Below are 25,995 nucleotides of genomic sequence, written 5' to 3' on the forward strand. Positions count from 1 at the left end.
TTAACTCTATCGTTATTGCACTCTGCTTCTATAGCTATTGCACTCTGCCTCTATAGCTATATAGCTATAGCAATAAACTTTTCATTAAATTTGTTAATGTTTTTTTTATTGTTCACTTCGGAAAAGATTTTAGCGAGCGATTATTATAGCACACTTGGTAGCGCTTATTTTTTCAATTTGAAATCAAAAAAAAAAATTCAAAATTGGAAAGAAAGTCACTAAGGAAAAATAAATTTTGTTAGTAAAACAAGTCTGGATTGAAGGGATAAAGAAAAGTCCATAGGATTTTGGTATTCCCGAGCAAGTGTTGAGTGTGACAAGTAGTCCACGTGTTGACAATCTTATATCAGCTATCGCTATCGTTGAGGATACTTTTGGAAGTTTTGGTAAGTCAGGAGCATTTAGAAGAAGAAGAAGAAGGAATCTCACCTAAAGGCACAGACGAGAACAAAAAAAACAAGGCCAGATCATTTCTATCCTACATTTTTGTCAACTATATCCCCCCCCCCCCTCTACTTTTAAAAATCAGGCTATAGTTGTAGAAAAATTCCGAGTTATTCAATTAGGTTGATTCTTTATAGCTAAAACCTGGCCAATTCTTTTTTTTTTTTTAAAAGGGCACAAAGCCAAGGGGCTTGGGCTTTTCGTTTTTGGACCTGTTTCAGCAAATCTTTTGCTTCAACAATAAGCTTGATTATCAAAACAAGATGTCTAGAAATACATCAACAATAAGTGTCAAAGTAGTCGCTGCTGAATCACTATATAAGAGGGATGTCTTTAGACAACCTGACCCATTTGCAGTAATTACTGTTGACGGCTCTCAGACGAAAACTACTCAAACTGCAAGAAAAACATTGAATCCATATTGGAACGAAACTTTTACTTTCCAGGCTCTGGAGGATTCTATTTTAATCGTTCAAGTATTTGATCAGAAAAAATTCAAGAAAAAGGACCAAGGGTTTCTTGGTGTTGTCAATGTGAGAATTGGTGATGTCATCAATTTCGGGTTATCGAGTTCAGAAGAAACAATAACGAGGGACTTGAAGAAACTGATGGAAAATGTTGCCATAAGCGGGAAAATTATTGTAGTTATTTCACACAATAGAAATAATAGTGGCAGCGGTGGTGCTAGCGGTGGAAACAGCAGACCTGCTAGTTCCAGGACCCTGAATGGCCACAGATCAACTCCTTCAAACTCAGGAGGACCAACTAATGGCTCAGCGACAACAGCAGCAACAACGACAGCATCAACATCATCGGCAGCAGCAACAACAACAACAACAACGGCTGCAGCTGCAAATACTGTGTCCTCCTCTGCAGCGTCAGCCGATTCTAACGGAACACCAGTTGGAAGTAGCACCGGTGGCGGCGCTTCACATAGACAGTACTCCTCGTTTGAAGATCAACATGGAAGGTTACCACCAGGTTGGGAGAGAAGAACCGATAACTTTGGAAGAACATATTATGTCGATCACAATTCGAGAACTACAACTTGGCAAAGACCTACCTTGGAGCAAAGCGAATCAGAAAGAGGTCAACAGAGACAAACTGAAACAGAAGCAGAGAGAAGACAACATCGTGGAAGAACATTACCTGGAGAACAAGCAAGTACCCCCGTTTCTGTCAACAGCTCATCTTCTGTTTCTAATGGCAATGTCACCGTTAACGCGACTGGTGGAAATACGCCAGTGAATCCTGCAGCTGCTGTATCAATGGCTGCAACAGGTGCCACAACCTCGGGTTTGGGTGAATTGCCATCTGGTTGGGAACAACGGTTCACAAATGAAGGTAGACCCTATTTTGTTGACCATAACACAAGAACAACTACTTGGGTAGATCCAAGGAGACAACAATATATTCGTACTTTTGGTCCCAACACTACCATTTCACAACAACCTGTAAGTCAGTTGGGACCCTTACCTTCTGGGTGGGAAATGAGATTAACCAATACAGCAAGAGTATACTTTGTTGATCATAATACCAAGACCACAACATGGGATGATCCAAGATTACCCTCCTCGTTGGACCAAAACGTTCCCCAGTATAAGCGTGACTTTAGAAGAAAAGTTATATATTTCCGCTCACAACCGGCTTTAAGAATATTGCCTGGTCAATGTCATATCAAAGTTAGACGAGACCACATTTTCGAAGATAGTTATCAGGAGATTATGAGGCAAACGCCAGAAGATTTAAAGAAAAGATTGATGATCAAATTTGACGGTGAAGAAGGTTTGGATTATGGTGGAGTTTCGCGTGAGTTTTTCTTTTTGTTGTCGCATGATATGTTCAACCCATTCTATTGTTTGTTTGAATATAGTTCGCATGATAACTACACTTTACAAATCAATCCAAATTCAAGTATTAATCCAGAACATTTAAATTATTTCAAATTTATTGGAAGAGTTGTTGGTTTAGGTGTTTTCCACAGAAGATTCTTGGATGCATTTTTTGTTGGTGCATTATATAAAATGATGCTACATAAAAAAGTTGTACTTCAAGATATGGAGGGTGTTGATGCCGAGTTTTACAGATCACTAAAATGGATATTGGATAATGATATAACCGATATTTTGGAATTGACGTTTAGTGCAGAGGAAGAAATCTTTGGAGAAAGAGTTGAAGTTGATTTGAAACCAAACGGTAAAAATATCGAGGTTACTGAAGCAAACAAACACGAGTATGTTGAGCTCATAACGGAGTGGAGAATAAGCAAGCGTGTAGAAGAACAATTTAAAGCATTCATAGATGGTTTTAACGAACTTATACCGCAAGAATTGGTCAATGTTTTTGATGAAAGAGAGTTGGAATTATTGATTGGTGGATTAGCCGAGATTGATACTGCTGATTGGAAAAAGCACACTGACTATAGAGGTTACCAAGAACAAGACCAAGTTATCAAATGGTTCTGGAAATGTATCAATGAATGGGATTCAGAGCAAAAAGCTAGATTACTACAATTTACCACAGGTACTTCTCGTATACCAGTGAATGGGTTTAAGGACTTGCAAGGTAGTGACGGACCAAGAAGATTTACTATTGAAAAAGCAGGAGAACCTAACCAGTTGCCCAAATCCCATACATGTTTTAATAGAGTTGATTTACCACCCTATGCTGATTATGAGAGTTTGAAACAGAAATTATCTTTGGCTGTGGAAGAAACTGTTGGATTTGGTCAAGAGTAGTGAGTGTGAGTGTGCGGGAACGTGAACGTGAATGTGAGTTTGGAGTGGCTTAAATTAGTCTGGTTATCTATATATATATATATACACACAACAAATAAATTGATTTAATTTTTTCCAAACTCTTTGATATTAGACTTTTATCAAAGCAAACAATCAAAAAGAATTATATGCTACTATCGATCTTCTCTTCTTCTACATCTCTTCTTCATACTCACTATTTCCTCTTTGGCAACTAGACCAAAAGTTTGACTTCTTTTCCTATACCTAATTCTATACGATATCACCAAAAAAAAAGGGTCTCGTCTCTCTCCACATTGATAAAAAAAAAAATAAATAAAATAAAATAAAATAAACAAAGTTAACATTCTAAAACTAATTCCTCGGCTTTATCGTTTTTAATTGATAAATTTCACATTTATATACATTTCAATTTGTTTGACTTTATAGTCACCATGACTATTGATGTAGATGCTGTGGAATTAGAAACAACTACATCATTTGGTGAGGGGAAGGAGACTCTTGAACAGCAACTTCTGGGATTTCCCATATACAAGCAATATAACAAACTTTACCAAGAGTTTATTGCTCAAAATAAAGAAACACTAAGTATAAAAGAACGTATTGCCCCAAATCTCACGGGATCAACGCTATCTGGTCCGGAAAAGATAGAATATAGATCACCAACGTTATACTTTATTTCAGATACCTACTTTGCCTCTCAAGACGAGATAGCATTGGAAACCGCACTCGAGAATAACAATGATGATGATGATGCGAATCTAAACTCTGCAAATTATTCAATCACATTTTTGTACCTAGGCGACAAGGTAAGTGGACACCACGGTATAGTTCACGGCGGCTTGCTTGCTACATTATTAGATGAGATTACTTGTCGTTTGGCGTTTTTGAACTTTCCCAGTAAAAAAGGGTTTACTGCCAATCTCAACATTGACTATAAAAAGCCAACCGTGGTTGATCTGTGGGTGTGCATTAAATGCACAACTTTGAAAAAGCAAGGAAGAAAGTGTTGGGTGAGGGGGGAGGTATACGTGATTGATCCAGATACAGAAAGTTTGGCGCCGTCACAAGAAAGATGTGTTGGTAAAGTCTTGATAATTGAGCCCAAAGTGGATTATCAATGAGTGAAAAAGCGTATCTGCAAAGGTGTACAGGTTGGTTTATACAATATTTGATACAGGATGATCCGATTCATAGCGAACAAAGTTTGGAGGGGTTATCGATTGCATTTATTGTATGTGAGGGACAATTATTTATTCATCCACTATGGAAAATATACAGATTAAACGTCAAACAACATATTGATTATGTCTATGGGGAAACATCCAGGAATTTCAACATCAGTGGTGTATATGTAGCTAACAACTACATAAGAATCTTACACCGATTTTCCGAAAATATATGAACAAAGACTAGCCACCAAAAGCAATAACATTTGCATTTAAGGCTCGTAACTCCACAATGATTGTGTTTAATTTTTTTACTATCACACATAATCCAACAAATACAAAAACAAGTGCTGCCATATAATCATTTAAAACAAATTTTGCCGAAGTGGCCGATGTTGATCCCATGTTTGGAGATGTAAAATGTTTTTATAACCTTATTAGACATTCATTGAGACAATCCGAATAAAGACGTGAAATGCTATATATATATATATATACCTCTATATATTCTCTTTTCTTCTATTTTCTACTCTATATTAACAAGGTTTATAAAAAGGGTGCAAAAATAATTAAAAAGTCCACTCATTTATTTTTTCCTTCAAAATTACCATGTTGAGTAATGATACCAAAGAAAGTAAAACAACCATTTCAACCCACTTTTTCTATCAATCCCCCCTCCCCCTCCTCTTCTTCTTCTTCTTCTTCTTCTTCTTCTTCTTCTTCTTCTTCTTCTTCTTCTTTTCCTTCCCCTGTCCATCCCCGCGCGTCTCTTTTTCTTTCTATTATATTCCCTAGACAATCACAAGATATCTGTACCTTTTGATTTATTTTGTCCTATTTCTAACTTTGCACTTTTGGCACCAAATTGTATAGCTCTTTTCAATTCCTGAGAAACCCACAACATGTCCAATTGTTCAGCTAATTTTCGAAGAATATATTTCCTTATAGGACTTATTCTATCTTTGCCTTTCTTATCTTTTACCATGGTGTATTTGAACTTTAAAGATGGCGGTATTGACGATATAACCCAATTAACGAAATCTTGGTCTAGAAATGGGTACCTCAACTCCTTCCCCCAGCAGCTCATAACTCTATCATCTCTCCCTAAGTTTCTTTCATGTATCACATCTATGTCATGACTTAAAGATTTTGCTAGATCACGATAATTGTTTGGATTTATTGTATTGAAAATTGCTTCATGTCGAGAGTACCCAGCAAACAACTCGTCAGCTCCTAGTCCACTAAACAATACTTTTGAAGAAGAAATAAACTTTTTGTGTTCCATAATATAGTTATCTGGATTCGCAAGAAACTCCTCCCAAGTGATGGCATGATTAGTGAGCCTTTTCGAGGTGGTAAGCTCGGGAATTGTAGACAGTGCAAAATAAAATGCAATTGCAATTGATAAATCCATTTCCGTGTTGCACGGATACATAAGCTCACGTACTCTCGACTTGTGCTGTAGCCAGCTTTTATAATCCACATTGATTTCAACTAAATTAATTTTCAAACCGGGAAACATCTTGGATAAATGAAACCATGATTTTGTCGCCAACTTCCTATCGGGATTCATATCCGGTGTTTGCAACGTTCGTGGATTTTCAAACCCTACAGTTAGCAAGTCCAAGGAAGAATGGTCCTCTTTGATTACTTCACATATAAGTTTGGTAATTATAGTACAGTCTAAACCACCACTAAATAGTACAGCAAGCACGCTTTGATCTTGCAAGTGGAAAAGTGGATGGATAGAAACTTGTCGTATTTTAACCGATTTTTTCAATCTCTTGTAAAGCTCCTCCACTAGAATTGATTCCTCCTCGTCCGCACCACTTTCTAACGTCTCAAATGGCTGCGGTGTGACCGTTGCCACCTTATGACTCAGCAATCCACATGAATTTATATCGTACTCGTATATCTCGTTTCTACACTCTTGAAATCCAATACTTGAGTTTGAGCTAATCAAAATCTGTCCTGGAGTTTGTTCAAAACAAAGTGATCTTTTACCAATAGGGTCTCTGCCAAAATAAACCTTTTCATCAACCAAATCTACCAATATAATAGCCCATTCTCCATTCAATTCAGATAATGTTGATAAAATTGCAGATCTACGTTTGGTTTTTTCATTTAATTTGAGGTGTAACAAATCCATTATAAATTGAGTATCGTTTGACTCCAAACATTGCTCATTATATAGTTCTCCATTAAATTGCAATACGAATTGATCTTTGACTATAGGTTGTTTTGTAAATGGCTGTCTTAGTGATAAAATCGCTGAAAACGTTTGAAAATAGCTGTTGTTTTGTTCAAATTGAGTAAAGCTGATATAATCGGGTCCTCTATTCGACACTTTGTATATTAGCTCATTGATATCCCTCCTCTTAACTTTTAAACGCTCATCATCATCATTATTTTCAGCTTTCTCTTTTGATATTTCGTCAAGTTGGCCTTGGATCTCCGCCAATTGTTTCTCCTTTGCCTCTCGCGATAGCTTTACATTGTTTTTAACTTTACTTATTTGTTTACTCAAATCACGAAGTTTATCAAGATTATCGAGTTTATTCTTTTGTTGACTAGTTAATGGCGTCAACTTTTCGCCTAGTTGTACAAATGAGGAAATCGTGTTACAGTCAGATGCATCCCAGACATCACAAACGTCTTCCTTAAGAAGTTCCGGTATGCATGTTGGTTTACTTAGAGGAGTATTGGAGACTCTCAAGAGTATTCCGCACATTCCAGGAAAACAGAAAAAGAGAGCCAAGGTCAACGTTTTCATGTTTCAAAGCAAACTCGGAAGCCGGTACCAAGGTCNGGGGGGGGGGGGAGGGGGAGTAAGGAAGATTATCGCGATGAGGTTATAAAGAAAGTATATAGTTACAAAATTTTCAAAAAACTTATGCTACCAGGCACAAACAAATAAAAAAAAAAAAAAGAAAAAAAAAAGATTTAGCTGCAAAATGATTAAACCAGTGCCAACTCTCGTACTTCTTATCACCTCTCCTCTCTTACCGCCTTTTTATGCCAACTCTCGTACTTCTTATCACCTCTCTTACCACCTTTTTTTATCTTCCTCTTTATTACTCTCCTCTTTTCTCTCTTTCTTTTTCCCAATTTAGCAAAAAAAAAACCTTCTCTTTATTTGCGTTATTATTATTCTTACTAATTTTATTTTTTCCTTTTCTTTTTTTTTTATTATGTATATCTTTCACCAGCCTTATGTCAAGTCTGTGTTAATCAAAGTTTTGGAATTGTTATTTATATCAACTAGTGTAATCTTATTCAAATTGATTCCAAAGTTAAGCAGTTGTATTAATAATCTAACTTGATTGGAAATGTCAAATGACATATTCAAAATAGGATGTATCCAAAGTGTTATCAGAGTCATTGAACTCTTGCGCGCATAGGTATAACCACAAACATTGACATTTATGGCATTATTTGGAACATTATTCAAAATCGAATTTTTGCAACATTTCACAAATAAATGTAATCCCAACTCAGCGTTTGTTGCTGTTTTCCCGTGCAACAATTTCAATTTGACCAAGTAACCATTTTTGAACAGGTTATAGTTTGGTATTAAGCTACTTCTCATGATGAACACTTTTTCGTATGTGAAATTTCGAAAAATATCAGTAAAATCGCTGCTGCATTCGATAATTCGAACTATTTTCTTTTTGCCGCTCTCATCAATCTCCCAGATATTCCAAAAAAAATAAGCAGCTTCGTCGAATCTATCAAAATTGTTGAATTTGGCTAGTTGTGCTTGGAATATTGTAGGCTCTTCGATTTGTTTCTTAAATGTTGGTTCCCCAGAATAGTTCCCATAAACAATGGGTATACTATCGTCTTCCTCTACCTTTCTTATTACCGTCATTATTGAAGTTCCGGTGTCGACCGATTCAGTTGAAAGCAATTCAATATGCTCGGACTCACTTGATCCCGAGGAATGTGTAAGCGTTGTTGCTGATTTATTCTTTGACTTGAAAAACCAGCTCCTTGATCTTGGTATTTGTGGCCTACTAATTTTTGAAGCGGTGAGGCTCAAACTCAGTTTGCTTGAGTTTGCTGCTACTGTTGCTGCACCGGTACCGGTATTTCCAGCAGCAGAAGCAGTTGCTGGTAGTTTTGGAATTGATGTCACCACGCTTGAAACAGGCGGTGCTTGTAACTTTTCAACTGATTTGGATCTTCTGAACCAGCTTCGCTTTTTTAGAATTGGCTGCTGCTGATTCAGTTGACCATTTTGTTTGGATTTTTCCGCATCGGCATGTTTCTTTGTGTTTTTGAAAGATTTGGGGGTTGGTGGCGGTGGCGGTTCAGCGGCTTCTTTTGTTAGTAAAGACTTGGTATCAATCTTTGTAGCAGTATTCTGAAGATCCTTAAGCTCGCTTTCAGAATGATTGGCTAGCCCATTCTTTCTCTGAGCTATCATCGTCTTAATATTGATATCTATATATAGTTGAATAGGGAATAAGTATGGCAATTTTTGTATCTTGTGGAACCCTTAAAAAGGAAGAATAAAAGAGGAAAATTTTGGTTGCAAAGTTTTACAATGGAGAATTAAAAAGTGTTGATGTTTTGCAAAACCCAAAGAAAAAGATCAAAATTGACAGCAGATAAAGGAAACCGCATGCTATTCAAATGAAAATGGTCCGCAGGCTGGTTCTACATTACAAGATTAGACATAGAGATGTTTAGTAGGGATTTGATAAAATAAAGGTTTAATAAGACAAGAATTTTGAACCTTTTCTCTTTGCATTAAAGGGTACTTGTTTCAAAGTACCACTTGTATTTACATATATATATATATATATATATATATATATCTACGTATATATGTATAGGATAATTCTGGGTCACCAAAGAGATCTTATGTGTAGCGCCGTTTAATTTAGATGCTGCAAAAAAGAAGCAGCACACAAAAGTAAAGAGAACAACTGAAACTAGGAAAATTCGCGAGCAATTGTCAAGAGAACTAGTTTGATAGCAATTGTCAAGAGAACTAGTTTGATAGCAATTGTCAAGAGAACTAGTTTGATAGCAATTGTCAAGAGAACTAGTTTGATAGCAATTGTCAAGAGAACTAGTTTGATAGCAATTGTCAAGAGAACTAGTTTGATAGTAATTGTCAAGAGAACTAGTTTGATAGCAATTGTCAGAAAGTTTTTGATAGCAATTGTCAAAGAGAGTTTTTGATAGTAACCCTTTATATTTCCCTTATGACCGATATTATAGATAAAGGTGTAAAGTTATTTGACGAAAATAACCAGCGTGATTACAACCATGTGGTGGATCCGCAATATAAACAAGCGCGAGCTAAAGCTGATGAGTACTATAAAAAACAAAACGCTTTAAGTCAACAATCTCAAGCGGCGTACAAGAAGGGTGATGGACAGAGAGCCCACGAGCTTAGCGAGCAGCTGAAACAGGCATTAAATCAAGCCGAATACTATAGTCAACAAGCGGCGGAATACGTTTTCCGTGAGAATAATGCCGATTCCGCATTTGATGAGATTGATTTACATGGCCTATACGTCAAAGAGGCAGAATGGATTTTGCAAAAACGTCTTAGACAAGCTATTGCGACAAATCAGAGTCATTTGAAAGTTATTGTGGGGAAGGGATTGCATTCTTCAAATGGAATCGCCAAATTGAAGCCTGCTGTTGAACAACTTTGTTCTGAGAGCGGGCTAAAGCATCATATAGATCCGAAAAATGGTGGTGTATTGATTATTGACTTGCAAAACTCAAGTAGTTCTCAAGTCCCTAGTTCATGGGCTAACAGCTCCATTAATCAGCCTCAACAAGCATACCACCAGGGTAATCAGCCATACTACCATACTAATCAGCCACATTATCAACAATACCAAGGTGTCCAACAACACCAACAGCAACAGCAAGGACAGAGCCAAGATATCAAAACAGGTAACCAACTTGTGGACCTACTTGTCAAGGCCATTTGTTCATGTATTAGTGCAAAAAAGTAATCACTTTATATAACAACTTGTAGATTAAAGATACTATAAAAAAAAAAGAAAATCTCGTTAAAAAATGGTGGATTATAATCTCTAGAGAGTCTTTCAGAACTGAATCAAAAGGATTAGAAGAAAGTTATACAGAGTAAAGGGAAATTCTTTTTGTTTTAGGGGGGGCGGTAAGGGCGGTGGGAGGAAAACCTGTTGCACAACAGCTCTTTAAAAAATTAACACCCACAAGCACTAGACTCTGATTCCATGTGAATATTGATAGCATCATTGTAGTCGTCGTTAACGTCACCTCCATTAGCTGCATTCAACTCTTCTTGTTGCAAAGCCATTTTTGCAACCACCTCAAACGCGGCTTCAACATTTATCGAATCCTTTGCACTTGTCTCAAACACAGGATAATTCAATCCTCCCAATTGATTATGTGTTATGTTGTGTAATTTCTTTTGTAAGCTTGGTATTTTTTTGGAGTCATCGACATCGATTTTATTGCCTATTATAATAAATGGGAAGTCCTGTGGGTTTGAAACATTCAGCTGTACTAAAAATTCATCTTTCCAACTAGTCAAATTGTTTAATGACTTTTCGTTGGTGACATCAAAACACAACACACAGCAATCGGCACCCCTATAAAAAGCCACACCCAAACTTTGAAACCTCTCTTGTCCTGCAGTATCCCAAATTTGTAATGTTACTGTCTTGTTATGCTGTATAGGGATTTCTTTGGTTAAAAAGTCTGCTCCAATGGTTGCTTTGTATTGTTGGCTAAACTTGTTATTGACAAACTGTTGCATAAGCGAGGTCTTTCCTACACCCGAGTCTCCCAATATGATTACTTTCAACAATGTTTTCTTCCTCGAGGACATGGTCTATGTTTGTGTGTTTGTGTGTATGGGGGGGAGGGGAGCAAAGATAATCTCTTAAAGTAAAAATGTAATCTCGTAATGTAGAAAACTATTAATCTTTTGTAGAGCTTTTTGTTGAAGTGTAAAAATTAAAGAAGAAAAAAAAAAAGAGAGAGAGAGAGTAAAAGGACTAAAGAAATTATTTATGACAGAGAACTAGATGAAGATAGTGCGACATTAGGGAGCGAAGCGAGCTAGTGGAGCAACGCTGACTAGCTGCCCACTATCGAGCAGAGCGAGATAGTGGAGCAGTGGAGAGGAGCAGTGGAGCAGTAGAGTAGAGCAGTAGAGAGGAGCAGTAGAGCAGTAGAGCAGTAGAGAGGAGCAGTGAAACAGTAGAGAGGAACAATGGAGAGTAGTCACTAAATTTTTATTTGAGACTTCTTGTAGTATTAAACTAATATTAGACCATGTTTCAAAAACTGGCGACACTAGGGAGAGTAGCTCCACTAGCTCTCTTCGCTCCCTAGTGGAGCAGTGGAGAGTAGACAGTAGCTGCATTAGCTCGCTTTGCTCCCCCTAGTGGAGCAGTATAGCAAGTAGATCTTTAAACTTTGTACTCTGACTTATAGGATCCTCTTATAAGGGGAACCGGGTTAGCCAGGGACAATAAGAGAAAAGATTCCTTTAGTCAGATGGCAAAATGGCTTGTTTCTCAAGTTTACTTTATCGCATCCAGTGTATTGTTACTTTAAGCTCCTTTCCTAATTGGCTTCTCTCCTTAGTGGAGAGTAGAGAGTAGCTCCACTAGCTCGCTTCGCTCCATAGTAGAGCAATCTTTTCTCTTTTTTCTTTTACTTTTTTGGGAGAGGGGAGGACTTGTGGTAGTATGCGACGCAACGTTTGTTTCTTCTCGAAGCAATTTTTGGCGGCAATTATTATTTGCACCCTGGAAAATTACCCTTTGCCGGCGGCTCGATGACTGACCCAAGTATAAAAGGGAAGTCAACCCCCCCCCTTGCCCCCTTTTTTTGTTCTTCATTTTCTTTTCATTTTAGCCTAGGTTCGCAATGTCTAATCTTACGTCATCTATTCAATTGACCAAAAAGTCAACTTACAAATTAAATAACGGTCGTTATATACCAGTTGCCGGCTATGGTACATATTTAGTTGATTATAACAAGGCAAGCGATTTGGTTTATCAAGCATTGAAGGATGGGTACAGGCACGTTGATAGTGCAATTGCTTACAAAAATCAAGGAAAATGTGCAGAAGGTATTGCTAGATTTTTAAGAGATTATCCAGATGTCAAGAGGGAGGATATTTGGTTTACTACCAAGATTGACAATAACAATCAAGGCTATGAAGAGACTAAAAAGGCAGTCGAGTTGATTAGCAATGAGGTAAAGCAACACATTGGGTATGTTGACTTGATATTGATACACTCGCCTAAAACTAGCAAGGAGAAAAGATTGGGGACATACAAGGCATTACAAGAGTACGTTTTGGACCCAAATAATGAAACTTTGATTGTTCATTCAATTGGTGTTTCAAACTACGGAGTAGACCATTTGGAAGAGTTGTTCAAATGGGAAGGCTTGTTGATAAACCCGACAATCAATCAGTTGGAGTTGCATCCATGGTTGCCAAGATTGGCATTGAGGAAGTATTTGTATGAGCATGACATTTTGGTGGAAGCTTATTCGCCGCTCACTCAAGGAATCAAGTTTAAAGACCCATTCCTTCTCGATCTTGCTAAGAAATATAGCATTTCCCCAGCGGAGTTGCTTTTAAAATGGTCGTACCTTCAAGGATTCATTGTTTTGGTCAAATCGGAAAACCCAAAGAGAATAAAAGAAAACTTGGACGTTTTACCTGATCCAGTTGAAGGTGGTGATCAGTTGGACGAGACTACTCGCTTGGGTAAAGTTGATTTAGATGTTGATTTAATTGAAGCTTTGAATAAACCCGATTCAAAGGAAGTTTTGACCTGGGAAGGAGTTGATCCAACTTTGTATAAAGATGAATAGATATACACTATCGACACTATCTACACTATCTACACTATCGAATGAAGCGAGATAGTGGAGCAGCACTGACTATACCAGGTTAAACTCCATGACAGATATATATATATATATATATATCAAGCGAAGCGAGATAGTGGAGCAGCACTGACTATACCAGGTTAAATTGCATGACAGATATATATATATGTAAGAAGATTTAATAATTATTATGAAAAAAGTAGAGCAAGTCTTAGGCTCAGACACTTGGAATTTGTTGTACCAAAAGCTGCACCACTAACTCGCTCCGCTCGATAGTGGTGCTTCTCCACCCCCTTTCCCCCTATACAAATACCGACTCTTTGTAGTTGCATAATATTATTTCAATGTAACAAGAACAAGATAAGATACGAGAAAAAAGAAAGAAAAGGAGGGCGATAAAAATAAAACATTAATGGGATAAGGAGAGGAGAAAAAAAAAAAAAGTAGATATCAATCATTTATCTTTTTCTCAAGTTTGATAAGTAGAGGGTGATAACGTTTAACACGATGTTATTTGTTACACCAGTCTATGCATTAGCTTTTCTATTAGTTACCACCCCAACCAATGCTTTATTAGTGCCGGGTTTTGGTTCATTTTTCAATTTCAACTGGTTGTTACCCGTAAAACCCAACCAAATTGTCTTTAAAGAAGAAGAACCAAGTTTCGAAGAATATAAATCGAATTTGATCACCAATAAGTTCAACAAGGTTGTTCCTGACCACTATATTGTCATTTTGAAAGATGAATTATCCGAAGCGCAAATTGCGCAACACAAGAATTGGCTAGAGCAGGAATATTCAGCAATGATGGCCAATTCAATGAAGAGTTGTTCACATCCTCAAATATTGAAAACACTTGATTTTTTCCAAATTGATAAATTTGCTATTGGTTACATGGGCTACTTTACCGAAGGTATGATTGGGGAGATTATGCAGAACCCAAATGTAATGTTTGTTGAGCAGGACTCTATTTTTAAGGTTAATGAGTTTGATGTGCAAAAAGACGCGCCATGGGGTCTTTCGAGAATCAGTCATCGCGAAAACTCTAATGACAAGAAATATTTGTTTGATAACGATGGTGGTAAAGGTGTAACTGCTTACGTCATTGACACGGGTATCAAGGTGGAACACCAGGAGTTTGAAGGTAGAGCTTCTTGGGGCGATGCCATTGCTTTCCCCAAAATTAGAATTGATGGCCACGGCCACGGTACCCACTGTGCAGGTATCATAGGATCAAAGACTTATGGAATAGCTAAACATGTTGAGTTGGTTGCTGTTGGTGTAATGAATTTACTCGGATCCGGTACCACTTCTGATATAATTAAAGGAGTTGAATTTGTCGTGAACAAACATCAACAAGACGTAAAGAGTAAAAAACCAGGGTTCAAGGGCTCGGTTGTAAACATGTCTATTGGTGGTGGCATATCCGAAGCTTTAGATTTAGCGGTCAATGCTGCTGTCCGCGCCGGTTTACACGTGTCGGTGGCTGCTGGCAACGACAATGCGGATGCTTGTGATTATTCGCCAGGTAGAGCAAATGGGCCAATTACAGTGGGTGCTAGCAACATTGGTGATGCAAAGGCATCATTCTCCAATTGGGGTAAATGCGTTGACTTATTTGCACCCGGTGAAGCTATCGAAAGCACTTTTATCTGGTCTGACTCTGCTGAAATGTCAGGAACTTCAATGGCAAGTCCCCACATTGCTGGTTTACTTGCTTACTACTTATCGTTACAGCCAGAGCCAAGTTCTGAATTCTTTGAATTAGTCGATCCTGCAACTTTGAAAAAGAGATTATTGAAATACGGTACAAGGGATCTTTTGACGGGATTAAATAGACTTACACCAAACGTGTTAGCCTATAACGGAGCCGGGGGTAATTTAACTGATTTCTGGAATATATAGAGATATATGGTCTTGTTTGTATTGTCTGTAGAGAAGATGATAAATTTAGTAAATTTGTATATGCACAAACCGCTTCTTCAAATAATGTGTACAATCATCAGCATTGGGGCCAACAGCAGTAGCAATCAAATGAATAGAGTTACTTCCACAATTTCCGCAAATCTCAGTCCGATTTTTCTTGTACATTTAAGGAGATGTCTATTAACGCCGCCTAACTGACCACGAGGACCAAAGAGAGCTAAAAAAAAAAAAAAATCCGTAAGTGACCTTGGAGGTTTAAGCAACAATAATGTTTAAGCAGTATGCGTTTAGAAATAGTCTCCTAGTCTCCCCTTTTTATAGTCTACACTATATGTATTTATGTGTATTTATGTATATAAAGGAGGGTGAGTATCAGCATCTTTTCTATGTAAATTCAATTGGAAATTTTTCAACAAATTCTGTTTTCCCTCTACAACAATGAAGGTTGCTATTATCATTTACTCATTATACGGACATGTTTATGATCTTGCATTAGAAGAAAAGAAAGGTGTCGAGTCAGCCGGTGGTCAAGCTGACATTTATCAAGTTGAAGAGACTTTGTCTGAAGAGGTATTGCAAAAAATGCATGCTCCAGCAAAACCAGAGATCCCTGTTGCAACGACTCAAACTTTATTAGACTATGATGCGTTCTTATTTGGTATTCCAACTAGATTTGGAAATTTCCCAGCTCAATGGAAAGCATTTTGGGATAGAACAGGTGGAATTTGGGCCAAGCAAGAATTGAGATACAAATTTGCTGGTGTTTTTGTAACTACTGGAACCCCGGGAGGTGGTCAAGAAACCACAGTTATCAATTCATTGAGCACTTTAACCCACCATGGTATAATCTACGTTCCATTTGGCTACGGCTATTCCGACATGACCAATTTGGAAATTGTTCATGGTGGTTCTCCTTGGGGAGCTGGTGCATTTGCCGGTGCTGACGGACTGAGAAAGCCAAATGATTTAGAAAAGGGATTTGCTAAACAACAGGGTCACGATTTTTACCAAGCTATTACAAGAGAACCAAAAAAGTAGATAATGAGCTAGATAGTTTTTATTAGTATTTATAATGTAGCTTTTCTATAAATGGAAAAAAACCAATTAAAAAATACAAATGATGTCCATTATGAAGAGATGAGAAAAGAGGTGCAACATTTAGCCAGGCCTGGCCTGGCCAATTAGGCTTGGGGCACTGTTAATTCGAAACTATTATATCTAGTATTTCCTTAAAATTAGTAATAAGTTTAATCCTGTTCTGGAATTGTACTCTCTGTATGTAATCCATTATGATTGCTTGTATATCCCTATTGATTTTTCCACCCCCTAATAGTTATGCATTGTGCATCGTACACAAAAAGAAAGATGGAGATTATTTGTATGTGCCAATATATTGCGTGTTTTTCTCACTTTAGTAAGATCTTACTAAGTGGCGCCCTTTTACGGTTAACTCAGGTTTAGACTATTTAAAGAGATGAGAGAGCCTAATGGGGAAGGGGTTGAGGGCTTCTTTTTTGTGGTCTACAAGTTGAGCCATGTCTAAACCTAGAGTTGCAATTATCCTTTACTCCTTGTATCACCATGTTTACACCTTAGCCCAATCGGCTAAATTAGGGGTCGAGTCAGCTGGTGTCAAGGCCGATATGTTTCAAGTTAAAGAGACACTATCGCCAGAAATATTGAAATTGGTTCATGCTAAACCAAAATTGGACTTGCCAATTGCTGATAACGAAACACTCACTAAATACGATGCGTATTTACTTGGTATTCCAACAAGATACGGAAATATGCCTGCTCAATGGAAATCGTTCTGGGATGGTACCGGTGGCTTGTGGGCATCAGGAGCTTTAAGAGGAAAACATGCTGGTGTCTTTGTTAGTACTGGAACTCCAGGAGGAGGTCAAGAAACAACAGTGATTAATACCTTGAGTACATTGGCCCACCATGGAATCATATATGTTCCATTCGGTTACGGACACCCTCAGCAAACAAATTTAGAAGAAGTTCATGGTGGTTCTCCTTGGGGCGCTGGAACATTTGCTGCTGGTGATGGATCTAGACAAGTTACTGAACTTGAAAAATCAATTGCTAAGCAACAAGGTCACGATTTCGTCGAGATGATTACTAAATGGAAGCAGTAGAAGCTTTTACATGTTGTACAAGTATTGAAATGATAATAGTATCAACTTACAAAAGGGCCACCATCTCCATCTCTTATTCTCACTCTTACTCTCACTCTTACTCTTACTCTACTCTCACTCTTACTCTTACTCTACTCTTGCTCTTACTCTTACTATTACTCTCACTCTTACTCTTACTCTTTTTTTTTTTTTTTTTATTTTTTCTCTATGAAAAATTTCGTGAACTTCAATTAAGTAAAAACTTTTTCTATTGAAGGTTGGGGATTTATATAGATAACCACAAACAATAGTATATTGGGGCCATGTCTTTGAGGAATAAGCCTGTGAGGCAAGATTATATTGCCAAAATAAGGTATACTAATAACCTACCGCCTCCTCCCTTGAACCCGAAATTCATTGAGTACAATACCACAACACCTGTATCGCCCAAAACAGAAGGAGAACAACTACTTTCATCTTTGTTTCGTAAAGAAAACTTTCAAAATTTGATGGAGAGGATAGATGACCATTTAGGATTAGAATTGAACTTAATTAATAATAACGGATTTCTCGATTACGGTAAACCTTCGAGTATAGGCCAGCTAACAAGAAATGACGAGCCTATACCTTTACATCCCAAAGATCGAGCTTTGTTGAGAGATGCAGGTATTGGCAGTATCAATAAATCGGAACCTGCTGTATCCTTTTTAAGAAGAACAGAATATATATCGGAAAGGTCCTTGCCCAAGGCAACGAGTGCAATAACCACACATTCTGAGGAAATCAAAGTGAATGAAAAGTTGAGGAACAGCGAGTCCCATGACTTGGACGCTGATGCTCAATTAGAAGCAGTAGAAGAAACATTTACAGCAGCAAATAATACTTTGCAAGATAAATTTATGATAAAACATCCAAGAAAGAAACACTTGAAAGCTGTTGATGTCTGGCCATTGTTACCAGATACATCAATGATGGACAATATTTTCATGAATTTGAGATTTGTTGGAAGTGCTTCAGTCGACCGAGAGTTGAAAACATTGAAAAGAAAGCAAGGAGCCTCATTCAATGAGAAATTCCAAAAGCAAAAACAGGAATCATCTATTTTTAGACCTATCAACTCCGAGGATGGAGAATGGATAACGATGTTTGAGCTCGATGACGAAAATCAAGCAAATCAAATTTATCAAAAATTACACTCGACTGAGCCAGAAAAGCCTATTAATTTATTAGACGTGGAGGACGAAACAGGACCAGATTTTAATTTCAAGTTTGTAAAGAATTATGACATGCAGTATCAGGAATATCCGAGTTCCGATCAAGAATTGGCTATCAAATTTATTCCTCAATTGAATGAAAATGGCGAGATTGCAAAAAAGAGGAAAGTTGCTTATTATACACCCGTATCAGGAAAAGTTGAATTGAGAAAGTATAGAGCTTCTACAAATTCTGAGATTAACAAGTTTGTTAAGGAAAGAACTTACGATGGAGTGTTATTCAAATTAAGAGAACCAACAACTAATGAGTTGAAAGAAATGGATAAAGTGAGATCAGAATACGATCCTATGGAGTATGAAGGGGAAGATGAGGATGATGAAGAAGAGGTGGTGGAAGAGAAGGAACAAGAGCAAGAGCAAGCGCAGGTGCAGGTGCAGGAGAACGAAAACGAAAAAGAAAACGAGCATCAGCATGAGCATGATCTGGAGCAGGAGAACGAGAATGAGCATGAACAGGATCATGATGCGGAAACTAAAATAGAGCAACAACCAGAACAAGAGGACTCAAAAGAGGAGACCCTGAACGGCCCTACAGAGAAAGAGAAAGACGATTATAGCGACAATTGAAAGCAATAAAAAGCATTCTATTTAAAGTCTAGTATCATTCCATATCAGTCCTTTTTTTCAAAAAAATGTCAATCTCAGTTTCAATCTTATTTACTGAAGAGACCAAATAATTTCTTCTTTTTCCCAGCAACCTTTTCGGGATTTTTAACTTTTGTCTGTACAACTATTGGTGGCGATGTCTTTGATAAAGGCATTGGATTTGCTGTATCAACGACGACGGCATGGGCATCTGCAGCAGTTGCTGCTGCTGCTGCATTAGTGTGTTTCTCCTTTGATTTAGCTTTCTGCTTTAATCTAAAGTTAGAAGATACTTTTGTATGGGTGGGATTGTTAATATTTTGTAATTTTTTCTCTCTGTTGCTATATTTTTCCTGTAATCTTTTAGCTATAGCTGCATCTTCTTCCTCTTGTAACTGTTTCAGTAGAAGCAAATCGGAATCGAATGTGTTATCATAACCAGTATTTGCAGCATATGACAAATCTTGATCGATGTCCAAAACGGGCGTGAAATTACCAGTAAAAAATAAATCCTCATTCCCAGAGACAGATGCTAAACTTTGCCAAACAATTTGACTACTCAAACTTTTGTTTTGAAAGGAGGCATCTGTCACAAGCAAATATAACTCATTGGAGCCTTTTTTGAACAATGTGTTCAAGTGATTGTTTCTAAAAAAGATGATAAACTCATCTTTTTCTAGGTCTCTATCAAGCTTGGCCAATCCCGAAAGCGTTAATTGTGTACAATTTTGGTCTAACCACGTTTCGAGCAAATTTTGGTTTTGTACCACCTCAAGTGTACTCGCTTCTTGCGCTAAAAGATAGTCTTGGATATCATCAAAGGTTTTCAAATGTTGGATTATATTAGTTAAGCGTCTCTGGTCACTAACCTTCTCAATAATTGTTGTATTATTCAAATGTGTCACCAAGTCCTCGTCTTCATCACTAACAATGCGAGGAGGTTGCGGTTGGTCAAATACCCAACCATGTCTAAAGTTTAATCCAAAAACCTCAAACAATTGGGTTGCTAAGTTTGAGGAAAAAGAACCATCCAAAAGATTTGGATTCACATCTAGTCCAGTATGCAACTGGGGCAATTGCATCAATAACTTGTCAACGACTTCTGGCTTTAAATTCTGCAGAGTTTCGGCAAATGTCAATAATAAGTTACCAACCAAACTCAAGACTTCGTTTAACTCAATTAAACCAGTCTTGTGGTAACTCTTTAGTAATTCGTGCTTCAAGTTACTTAATGACGTCATGTCTTGTGGTACCTCTCGTACACTATCATTACCAACGTCTACTCTTTGAAAATCGTCTTTTAAAAGCAAAGTATTAACCAATGCGATCAAGGGACATGGTCCGTTTTTATCTTGTAGTAATATCGGAGTTGAAATACTCGAATCAGTATTTATATGGGGAGACCAATTAAGTACTTTAATGGGGAAACTGACTGTGTTTTGTAGCCTCGAGCTCGTCTCTTCTTTTAACATACCTATGTATACACATATATATATATATATACATACACGTATGTATCAATGTACCTGTGGTTTATCTAGCAGCAAAGAAGAATGTATATAGCAACAACGCCGTCGTGATATTCTTTGTAAGATTTGACTAGGGGAACCCAACGTTCTATATGATCGAGAAGATTATATTTAAAGAAAAATGCTGAGACGAGAGCTACCGATTAGGAGCCAACTTTCTTAAAGGTAGCTTCATTTTATTCGTGACAAAGAAATTGAGGCTATGAAAACGGAAGCTAATGCTCCAAGCCAAGCCAAGCCTAGCTGAATCAAACCAAACTTTGTACAACTGTACGTACTAGCATAATAGAGCTAAACCTAGCCATAAAATAGGGGGGGGGAAACAATAGATAAACAAATTATGTTCAGTTGTTGTGAAAAGTAAACCATTATGAAAAGAAAAAAAAAGGTAGCCAATCATTATACTAACTAGTACTTCAAGGGTAGGGCCCTATCTGTGCTCATATAAGTAGATAAGAATACCAGCCAATAGCACACCAATAAACCCCAAGACGGCATTAGTGTTGAAGTTTTCTTGGTCAATAATTTTTTGCACACTATCATCGATTGATTTTCTGCTATGCAAAATCTTATACAAGGGACCTTTGGGCGGTTTGACTCCTTTTGGCAAAGCATATGAAGATGGATACATGCTTTCACAGAACTGCTCGATTTCACCACATTTTATTCCAATTTTCAAATAGTTTGGATCCCTTACTGAAGACTTGTGATTAATCACTTGAATGTAATGCCTGAATATTTTGACCACACCTGGAAGTGTTCTGCTTTCCAAAATCAATTTGCAAGTAGTACCTTTTCTTATTTTGACCACTCTGTGTAATACTTTAGGGTTGTTGTAAACCTCTGCTAAAGTAGCTATAGCCATTACCTGTGGTATAGAACAAAACGAAAAAGTCGATGGATCTTTCACCAAGGATAAAAACTCCAAGACATGTTCAACATGGCCAAGTGCATTTAAGACCAATTCACTAATACAAGCCAATCCTTGCTCTTGCGAAGCAGGATCTTCATGGAACAGTGGGAGCGCGGTAGTATACTTTGACCAGATTTCTTGTGGCCAAAAAGACCGACCGTCTTTTAAGTCCTCGTGGTAATCTCTGATGATATTCGTCTTTTGCAAAAATAACCCCATTGAGTTAGATTTCACAAACTTGTCTTCAACCAAGCTTTGATCAGAGAGCCCAGCCAAAACCATCAATTTTGTCAATCCCTCTCCAACCAAACCTGCAACATAATGACAGTACAAATCATAATCCTCGATGGTGTTCAAACCATTGAGGTTGAAATTCTCATCCAATATATAGTCTGCCATCCCGTTTCCCATCTTGTGTGTAATGTCTTTGATAATTTCCTGATACTGTGGTTTCAAATCATGGTAAACAGAAAGGATTTGATCAAAATCAACTAAAACAGCTCTATCCTTTTCATTGGGGCCACTACCTGTAAATGTCCAATCCTTCAAGTCGAGCTTCTCGTCAAAACAACGTAAAAGTGGAACTTTAGTCTCTGATGGGATAGTCATATCATCTTCGATAGTATCTAGTGCTCTCAACACAAGATAAAAAATCATAATCGCGTCTCTCAATTCAGGATGTAACTCTTCAATCACAGCAGCAAACGATCTCGACGTTAAATGGAGTAGCTCGTAACATCTAACAATTGTTTTTGATTTAGCATCGGAACTCTTTGGGTGAAACAACTGTCTAAACCCCATTAACTGAATAAGAGCTCTCAACTCAGTGGGATGAGTTAATAATTGTAAAAGCTTTCCCATTAAAATTTTTTTTATTTTTGTATTGGGCTCTTTCCTCTACCTTCAGCTACCTTTTTGGATTCGCTGCTATTAAAATTACAGAATAGTTGGTCAATTGATCCTTAAAAAGTTCACCAATAGCTTACTATACTTGACACTTGATTCTACTCGGTGACCAAAACCTTGTCTATAAAAAAAGACTTTCTCATTCCTTCGCCTGGTTATCACTTTGGTCGAATTCTTTTTTTCTCTCTCTTCTCTGTCGTATTGTCGCTTTAGTTTTCGGAGCATTGTGAACGATGAATTTTTTTAAGCGAGAGAATTTTCAAGGTTTGACGCCAGCTCAAGAGGTTACATGTATGGCTATTTATAATGTGTATATATATATATATATATATATATGTTTGGTAGACGGTTTCAAAGTTTTACTTGGGATTTTCAATCTTTTCAAACCATTTTCTAGCTGCTCTGATGTTATCTAATACTAGTAGTTCTTCATTTTGAATTATCTCGACTCCATTAGCCTCTACTTCATTTTGCGTCTTTAAAACAATCATGATCAACATATTTGCCGTTAAAATGTCCAAGTAGAAATTGGTACCATTACTTCCTCTAATGATTAAATTACTGAAATTGGTCCTTAGTTTGGATATGGATTGCTTGTATGTTTTGATTATATTGGATATTTTTTCAAATCGTTTAGGATCCAATTCTTCATTTGGACTATCATGCATTTGTGGCTCTCCTAGTGAGGGTGCACCACCACCACTACCACCACTATTCGGGCTTGCCAAGTGTTGCCTTGAATTCTGTTGTTGCAGTTGTTGTAGTTTTTCCAAATTTTGCTGTTGTTTTATTGATGCAGTTGACGAAATGACCAAAAACGTTGTTTTTTCAAATAGTATAATTTCTTCAGCGTCCAAGATCGAATTGAACTTGATCAAGTTGCTGTTGAATTGGTTGATGTTTGGTATCAAAGAACACACAATCTGCGACCAAGCCTTATATAGACTCTCGTCCCAAATAGATGTAGGGAATCCCACCAACTTAAACTGAAACGGATTACTAATTTTTTGCAATTTATCCATCATAATAGTTAGTAGTTCCTGTCTCTTGTCTATTTGGACAAGGTCCATTTTATGCAATAAAACAAATATCTTTGCATCGGGGCTATATTTCTGCAAGTTTGTCAAACTCTTGACAAATATCTCAATATCCTTATTTATCAGTTTACTCTCAACATCAAATACATGAATCAAGACTTGCACCATTTTGAAAATGTGGTCTTTCTGGTTGGAAAAGTAGTTCTCCATAAACACATCTTGACCCCCACAGTCCCACAATGTCAAAGACATATTTCCCAAAAACCGCAAATGCGAAAGCTCTACATCCATTGTTGCACCTAGTCTCCTAGTGTCGAATGCTGAATAATTGGAGAAAATAATTGACCTCATTGACGACTTGCCGGAACCTGATCGGCCCATAAGCAAAAGCTTTTTTCTAGAACCATGAGACATTTAAAAAATCCTTGTATATTTATCGCTAGCCCAAGGGTATAAGCGATAAATTCCTTATCTACCCTCTTTTAGCTTGGTTATCTTGTACATCGCCCTATAAAAATATCGTAAACAAATATTGAAGAAAGTGTGTGTGCTCGTGTGCACGACTTTCAGAAAAAGTGTGTGTGTGTGTGTGTGTGTGTGCAATATGCTTCAACAATCTTCTTAACTCTCCCTTCTCTTAATCTGTTACATCTATAGAGACTTGTAGTTTCCACATACTTGGGTCAATTGGATATACCAGCATGACTCGTCTATAATACGTAGAGTAACATATTTCTACTGATCGAAACTAGACCCAAAGCTCTTTTTATGGACAATAAAATAAGTATCACGCTCCCAAATGCATGATATATGGTATGTACAAAATAAACAACTCTCAACTTGTAATTCAACATCTAAAAAAAAAGGGGGGGGGCGCGCAAGTATCACCCATGTAGCAGTATAAGACACCTTTCCAAATGAACATGATACTCTATTTGGATATCTTTTTCTACTCACATTCCAATCAAAATTGAGGCTAGAAAGTGCTATTGTTCAAGTTGGAAACACGGGGTTGAAAACGCAATTCACAAGCCCCCACAATTAAAACGGTGAGAACGAGTCTTGTAGTCAAGGTCATGACCTTCTGTCACCCTAGTGTCACTAGTCAGTGCTGCTCCACTATCTCGCTCTGCTTGATAGTGTCGTCGCGGTGGATTGTGGTCATTGCTGCGAAAAGAAAAAAAAAATAATAATAATAATAATTTGAGCTTTCTGTCTCCCTCTGTGATCTCTGCATGATAGTACATTAGCCTATAAGACTAGGCTGAAATTAGAGAATAATGTGCAAAAACCTGTTCAAGTTCAAGGTTATTGGCTAAACAAGTCAATTCATTGCTATAATAAGCTATACATATGCCAACAAACAGCATTTTAAAGGTTCTTGTTTAATTTTTGATCGACCCAAGTTGGTAAAACAAATGAAGCTTCATGGATTTGTCTATTATAATATTTCAAGTTTTTAGCAACAAACTCGTCATCCCATTCAAATCTAATAGGTTTCTTAACGTTTGCATTTGGGTCTTTTGAACAAACCATGAATCCAATTGATCCAGATGGATAAGTAGGAATCATGGTATAAGCATATTCAACAACAGGGAAAATATCAGAGCAATCTTTCTTCAATTTTGAGATAATGTCCAAGTGGATCCACATGTTTTCTGCCTGTGTAGTAATAACTCCCTTTTCAGTCAAGGCATTTTTCAATAACTCAAAATATGGTTTTTGAAATAATGATTCGGCTGGGCCCTCGGGGTCTGATGAGTCGGTGATGATAACATCAAATTGGTTTTTGTACTCCTCTAAGAACTTGAACCCATCGCCAATATGAACTTTTGTTCTTGGGTCTTTATAAGAAGCTGCCATTTCCGGTAAATATTTCTTTGACACCTCAATAACAGTCTCGTCGATGTCACAAAGCCATGCTTCTTCAATACATTTGTGTTTTAAAATCTCTCTCAAAACACCGCCATCACCACCACCAATTACTAAAGCTTTCTTTGGATTGGGGCATGAGTTCAATGCTAAATGAGTGATCATTTCTTGGTAGGAGAATTCATCACGTTCGGTGACTTGAATACAGTTGTCCAATACCAAAACATTACCATAAGTCTTTGATTTGAAAACTAGGACATCTTGGTATTTGGATTTCTCAACGTGCAAGATTTCTTCAACTTCAAGTGACATAGCTTGACCTGGCCACATGGTTTCTGAAATTTCCGCAAACCAACCATTCTTGATTGATGGGTGTGATAATTTTTCAGCCATTATTGCGTATATCTTGTGAGTAGTCGGTGAAGATTTAGAGGGAGGAAGAGGCAATTGAGTAATTAAGAAAGATTTAATTGAAAGGGATTTTGCAAATAACGGTGATGATCATCTCATCAATAATTTTTTTTTTTTTCTTTTCTTTTTATTTTTTTTTTTTCAACTATAAAAGTATTTAATATTGTCTAAGATACCGA

At 37.2% G+C, this 25,995-nt stretch overlaps 15 protein-coding genes across 15 annotated transcripts; 8 read left to right on the plus strand and 7 right to left on the minus strand. All coding sequences in view use genetic code 12, as the record gives it.

The window, feature by feature from the left end:
- Nucleotides 1–707: 707 nt before the first annotated feature.
- On the plus strand, nucleotides 708–3,182 carry RSP5 (NEDD4 family E3 ubiquitin-protein ligase; the record flags this gene model as incomplete). The annotated part of the gene is made up of 1 exon (XM_049323968.1): nucleotides 708–3,182. The coding sequence occupies one exon, from the start codon at nucleotides 708–710 to the stop codon at nucleotides 3,180–3,182; it is 2,475 nt and encodes an 824-aa protein (XP_049180262.1).
- Nucleotides 3,183–3,634: 452 nt separating this feature from the next.
- Nucleotides 3,635–4,324, plus strand: KGF56_002710 (uncharacterized protein; the record flags this gene model as incomplete). The annotated part of the gene is made up of 1 exon (XM_049323969.1): nucleotides 3,635–4,324. The coding sequence occupies one exon, from the start codon at nucleotides 3,635–3,637 to the stop codon at nucleotides 4,322–4,324; it is 690 nt and encodes a 229-aa protein (XP_049180263.1).
- An 844-nt stretch (nucleotides 4,325–5,168) lies between these two features.
- KGF56_002711 (putative asparagine synthase) lies at nucleotides 5,169–7,100 on the minus strand (the record flags this gene model as incomplete). Its single annotated transcript, XM_049323970.1, has 1 exon — nucleotides 5,169–7,100. The coding sequence occupies one exon, from the start codon at nucleotides 7,098–7,100 to the stop codon at nucleotides 5,169–5,171; it is 1,932 nt and encodes a 643-aa protein (XP_049180264.1).
- Nucleotides 7,101–7,580: 480 nt separating this feature from the next.
- Nucleotides 7,581–8,798, minus strand: KGF56_002712 (uncharacterized protein; the record flags this gene model as incomplete). Its single annotated transcript, XM_049323971.1, has 1 exon — nucleotides 7,581–8,798. The coding sequence occupies one exon, from the start codon at nucleotides 8,796–8,798 to the stop codon at nucleotides 7,581–7,583; it is 1,218 nt and encodes a 405-aa protein (XP_049180265.1).
- Nucleotides 8,799–9,585: 787 nt separating this feature from the next.
- Nucleotides 9,586–10,353, plus strand: KGF56_002713 (uncharacterized protein; the record flags this gene model as incomplete). The annotated part of the gene is made up of 1 exon (XM_049323972.1): nucleotides 9,586–10,353. One exon carries the CDS (start codon nucleotides 9,586–9,588, stop codon nucleotides 10,351–10,353), a length of 768 nt encoding a protein of 255 aa, XP_049180266.1.
- Nucleotides 10,354–10,568: 215 nt separating this feature from the next.
- On the minus strand, nucleotides 10,569–11,216 carry YPT72 (Rab family GTPase; the record flags this gene model as incomplete). Its single annotated transcript, XM_049323974.1, has 1 exon — nucleotides 10,569–11,216. One exon carries the CDS (start codon nucleotides 11,214–11,216, stop codon nucleotides 10,569–10,571), a length of 648 nt encoding a protein of 215 aa, XP_049180267.1.
- A 1,049-nt stretch (nucleotides 11,217–12,265) lies between these two features.
- KGF56_002715 (uncharacterized protein) lies at nucleotides 12,266–13,225 on the plus strand (the record flags this gene model as incomplete). Its single annotated transcript, XM_049323975.1, has 1 exon — nucleotides 12,266–13,225. The coding sequence occupies one exon, from the start codon at nucleotides 12,266–12,268 to the stop codon at nucleotides 13,223–13,225; it is 960 nt and encodes a 319-aa protein (XP_049180268.1).
- Nucleotides 13,226–13,750: 525 nt separating this feature from the next.
- PRB1 (Prb1p) lies at nucleotides 13,751–15,148 on the plus strand (the record flags this gene model as incomplete). Its single annotated transcript, XM_049323976.1, has 1 exon — nucleotides 13,751–15,148. One exon carries the CDS (start codon nucleotides 13,751–13,753, stop codon nucleotides 15,146–15,148), a length of 1,398 nt encoding a protein of 465 aa, XP_049180269.1.
- Nucleotides 15,149–15,607: 459 nt separating this feature from the next.
- Nucleotides 15,608–16,207, plus strand: PST1 (Pst1p; the record flags this gene model as incomplete). Its single annotated transcript, XM_049323977.1, has 1 exon — nucleotides 15,608–16,207. The coding sequence occupies one exon, from the start codon at nucleotides 15,608–15,610 to the stop codon at nucleotides 16,205–16,207; it is 600 nt and encodes a 199-aa protein (XP_049180270.1).
- Nucleotides 16,208–16,704: 497 nt separating this feature from the next.
- KGF56_002718 (uncharacterized protein) lies at nucleotides 16,705–17,310 on the plus strand (the record flags this gene model as incomplete). The annotated part of the gene is made up of 1 exon (XM_049323978.1): nucleotides 16,705–17,310. One exon carries the CDS (start codon nucleotides 16,705–16,707, stop codon nucleotides 17,308–17,310), a length of 606 nt encoding a protein of 201 aa, XP_049180271.1.
- A 302-nt stretch (nucleotides 17,311–17,612) lies between these two features.
- On the plus strand, nucleotides 17,613–19,130 carry KGF56_002719 (uncharacterized protein; the record flags this gene model as incomplete). The annotated part of the gene is made up of 1 exon (XM_049323979.1): nucleotides 17,613–19,130. One exon carries the CDS (start codon nucleotides 17,613–17,615, stop codon nucleotides 19,128–19,130), a length of 1,518 nt encoding a protein of 505 aa, XP_049180272.1.
- An 86-nt stretch (nucleotides 19,131–19,216) lies between these two features.
- On the minus strand, nucleotides 19,217–20,620 carry KGF56_002720 (uncharacterized protein; the record flags this gene model as incomplete). Its single annotated transcript, XM_049323980.1, has 1 exon — nucleotides 19,217–20,620. The coding sequence occupies one exon, from the start codon at nucleotides 20,618–20,620 to the stop codon at nucleotides 19,217–19,219; it is 1,404 nt and encodes a 467-aa protein (XP_049180273.1).
- Nucleotides 20,621–21,107: 487 nt separating this feature from the next.
- On the minus strand, nucleotides 21,108–22,451 carry ERG9 (bifunctional farnesyl-diphosphate farnesyltransferase/squalene synthase; the record flags this gene model as incomplete). Its single annotated transcript, XM_049323981.1, has 1 exon — nucleotides 21,108–22,451. One exon carries the CDS (start codon nucleotides 22,449–22,451, stop codon nucleotides 21,108–21,110), a length of 1,344 nt encoding a protein of 447 aa, XP_049180274.1.
- Nucleotides 22,452–22,855: 404 nt separating this feature from the next.
- Nucleotides 22,856–24,236, minus strand: GTR1 (Rag GTPase; the record flags this gene model as incomplete). Its single annotated transcript, XM_049323982.1, has 2 exons — nucleotides 22,856–23,901; nucleotides 24,212–24,236. 2 exons carry the CDS (start codon nucleotides 24,234–24,236, stop codon nucleotides 22,856–22,858), a joined length of 1,071 nt encoding a protein of 356 aa, XP_049180275.1.
- Nucleotides 24,237–24,904: 668 nt separating this feature from the next.
- SPE3 (spermidine synthase) lies at nucleotides 24,905–25,798 on the minus strand (the record flags this gene model as incomplete). Its single annotated transcript, XM_049323983.1, has 1 exon — nucleotides 24,905–25,798. One exon carries the CDS (start codon nucleotides 25,796–25,798, stop codon nucleotides 24,905–24,907), a length of 894 nt encoding a protein of 297 aa, XP_049180276.1.
- Nucleotides 25,799–25,995: the final 197 nt, after the last annotated feature.

The sequence above is a fragment of the Candida oxycetoniae genome (genome assembly GCF_023343755.2).
Source record: "Candida oxycetoniae strain CBS 10844 chromosome Unknown scaffold30, whole genome shotgun sequence".
Taxonomy (NCBI): Eukaryota; Fungi; Ascomycota; class Pichiomycetes; order Serinales; family Debaryomycetaceae; genus Lodderomyces; species Lodderomyces oxycetoniae.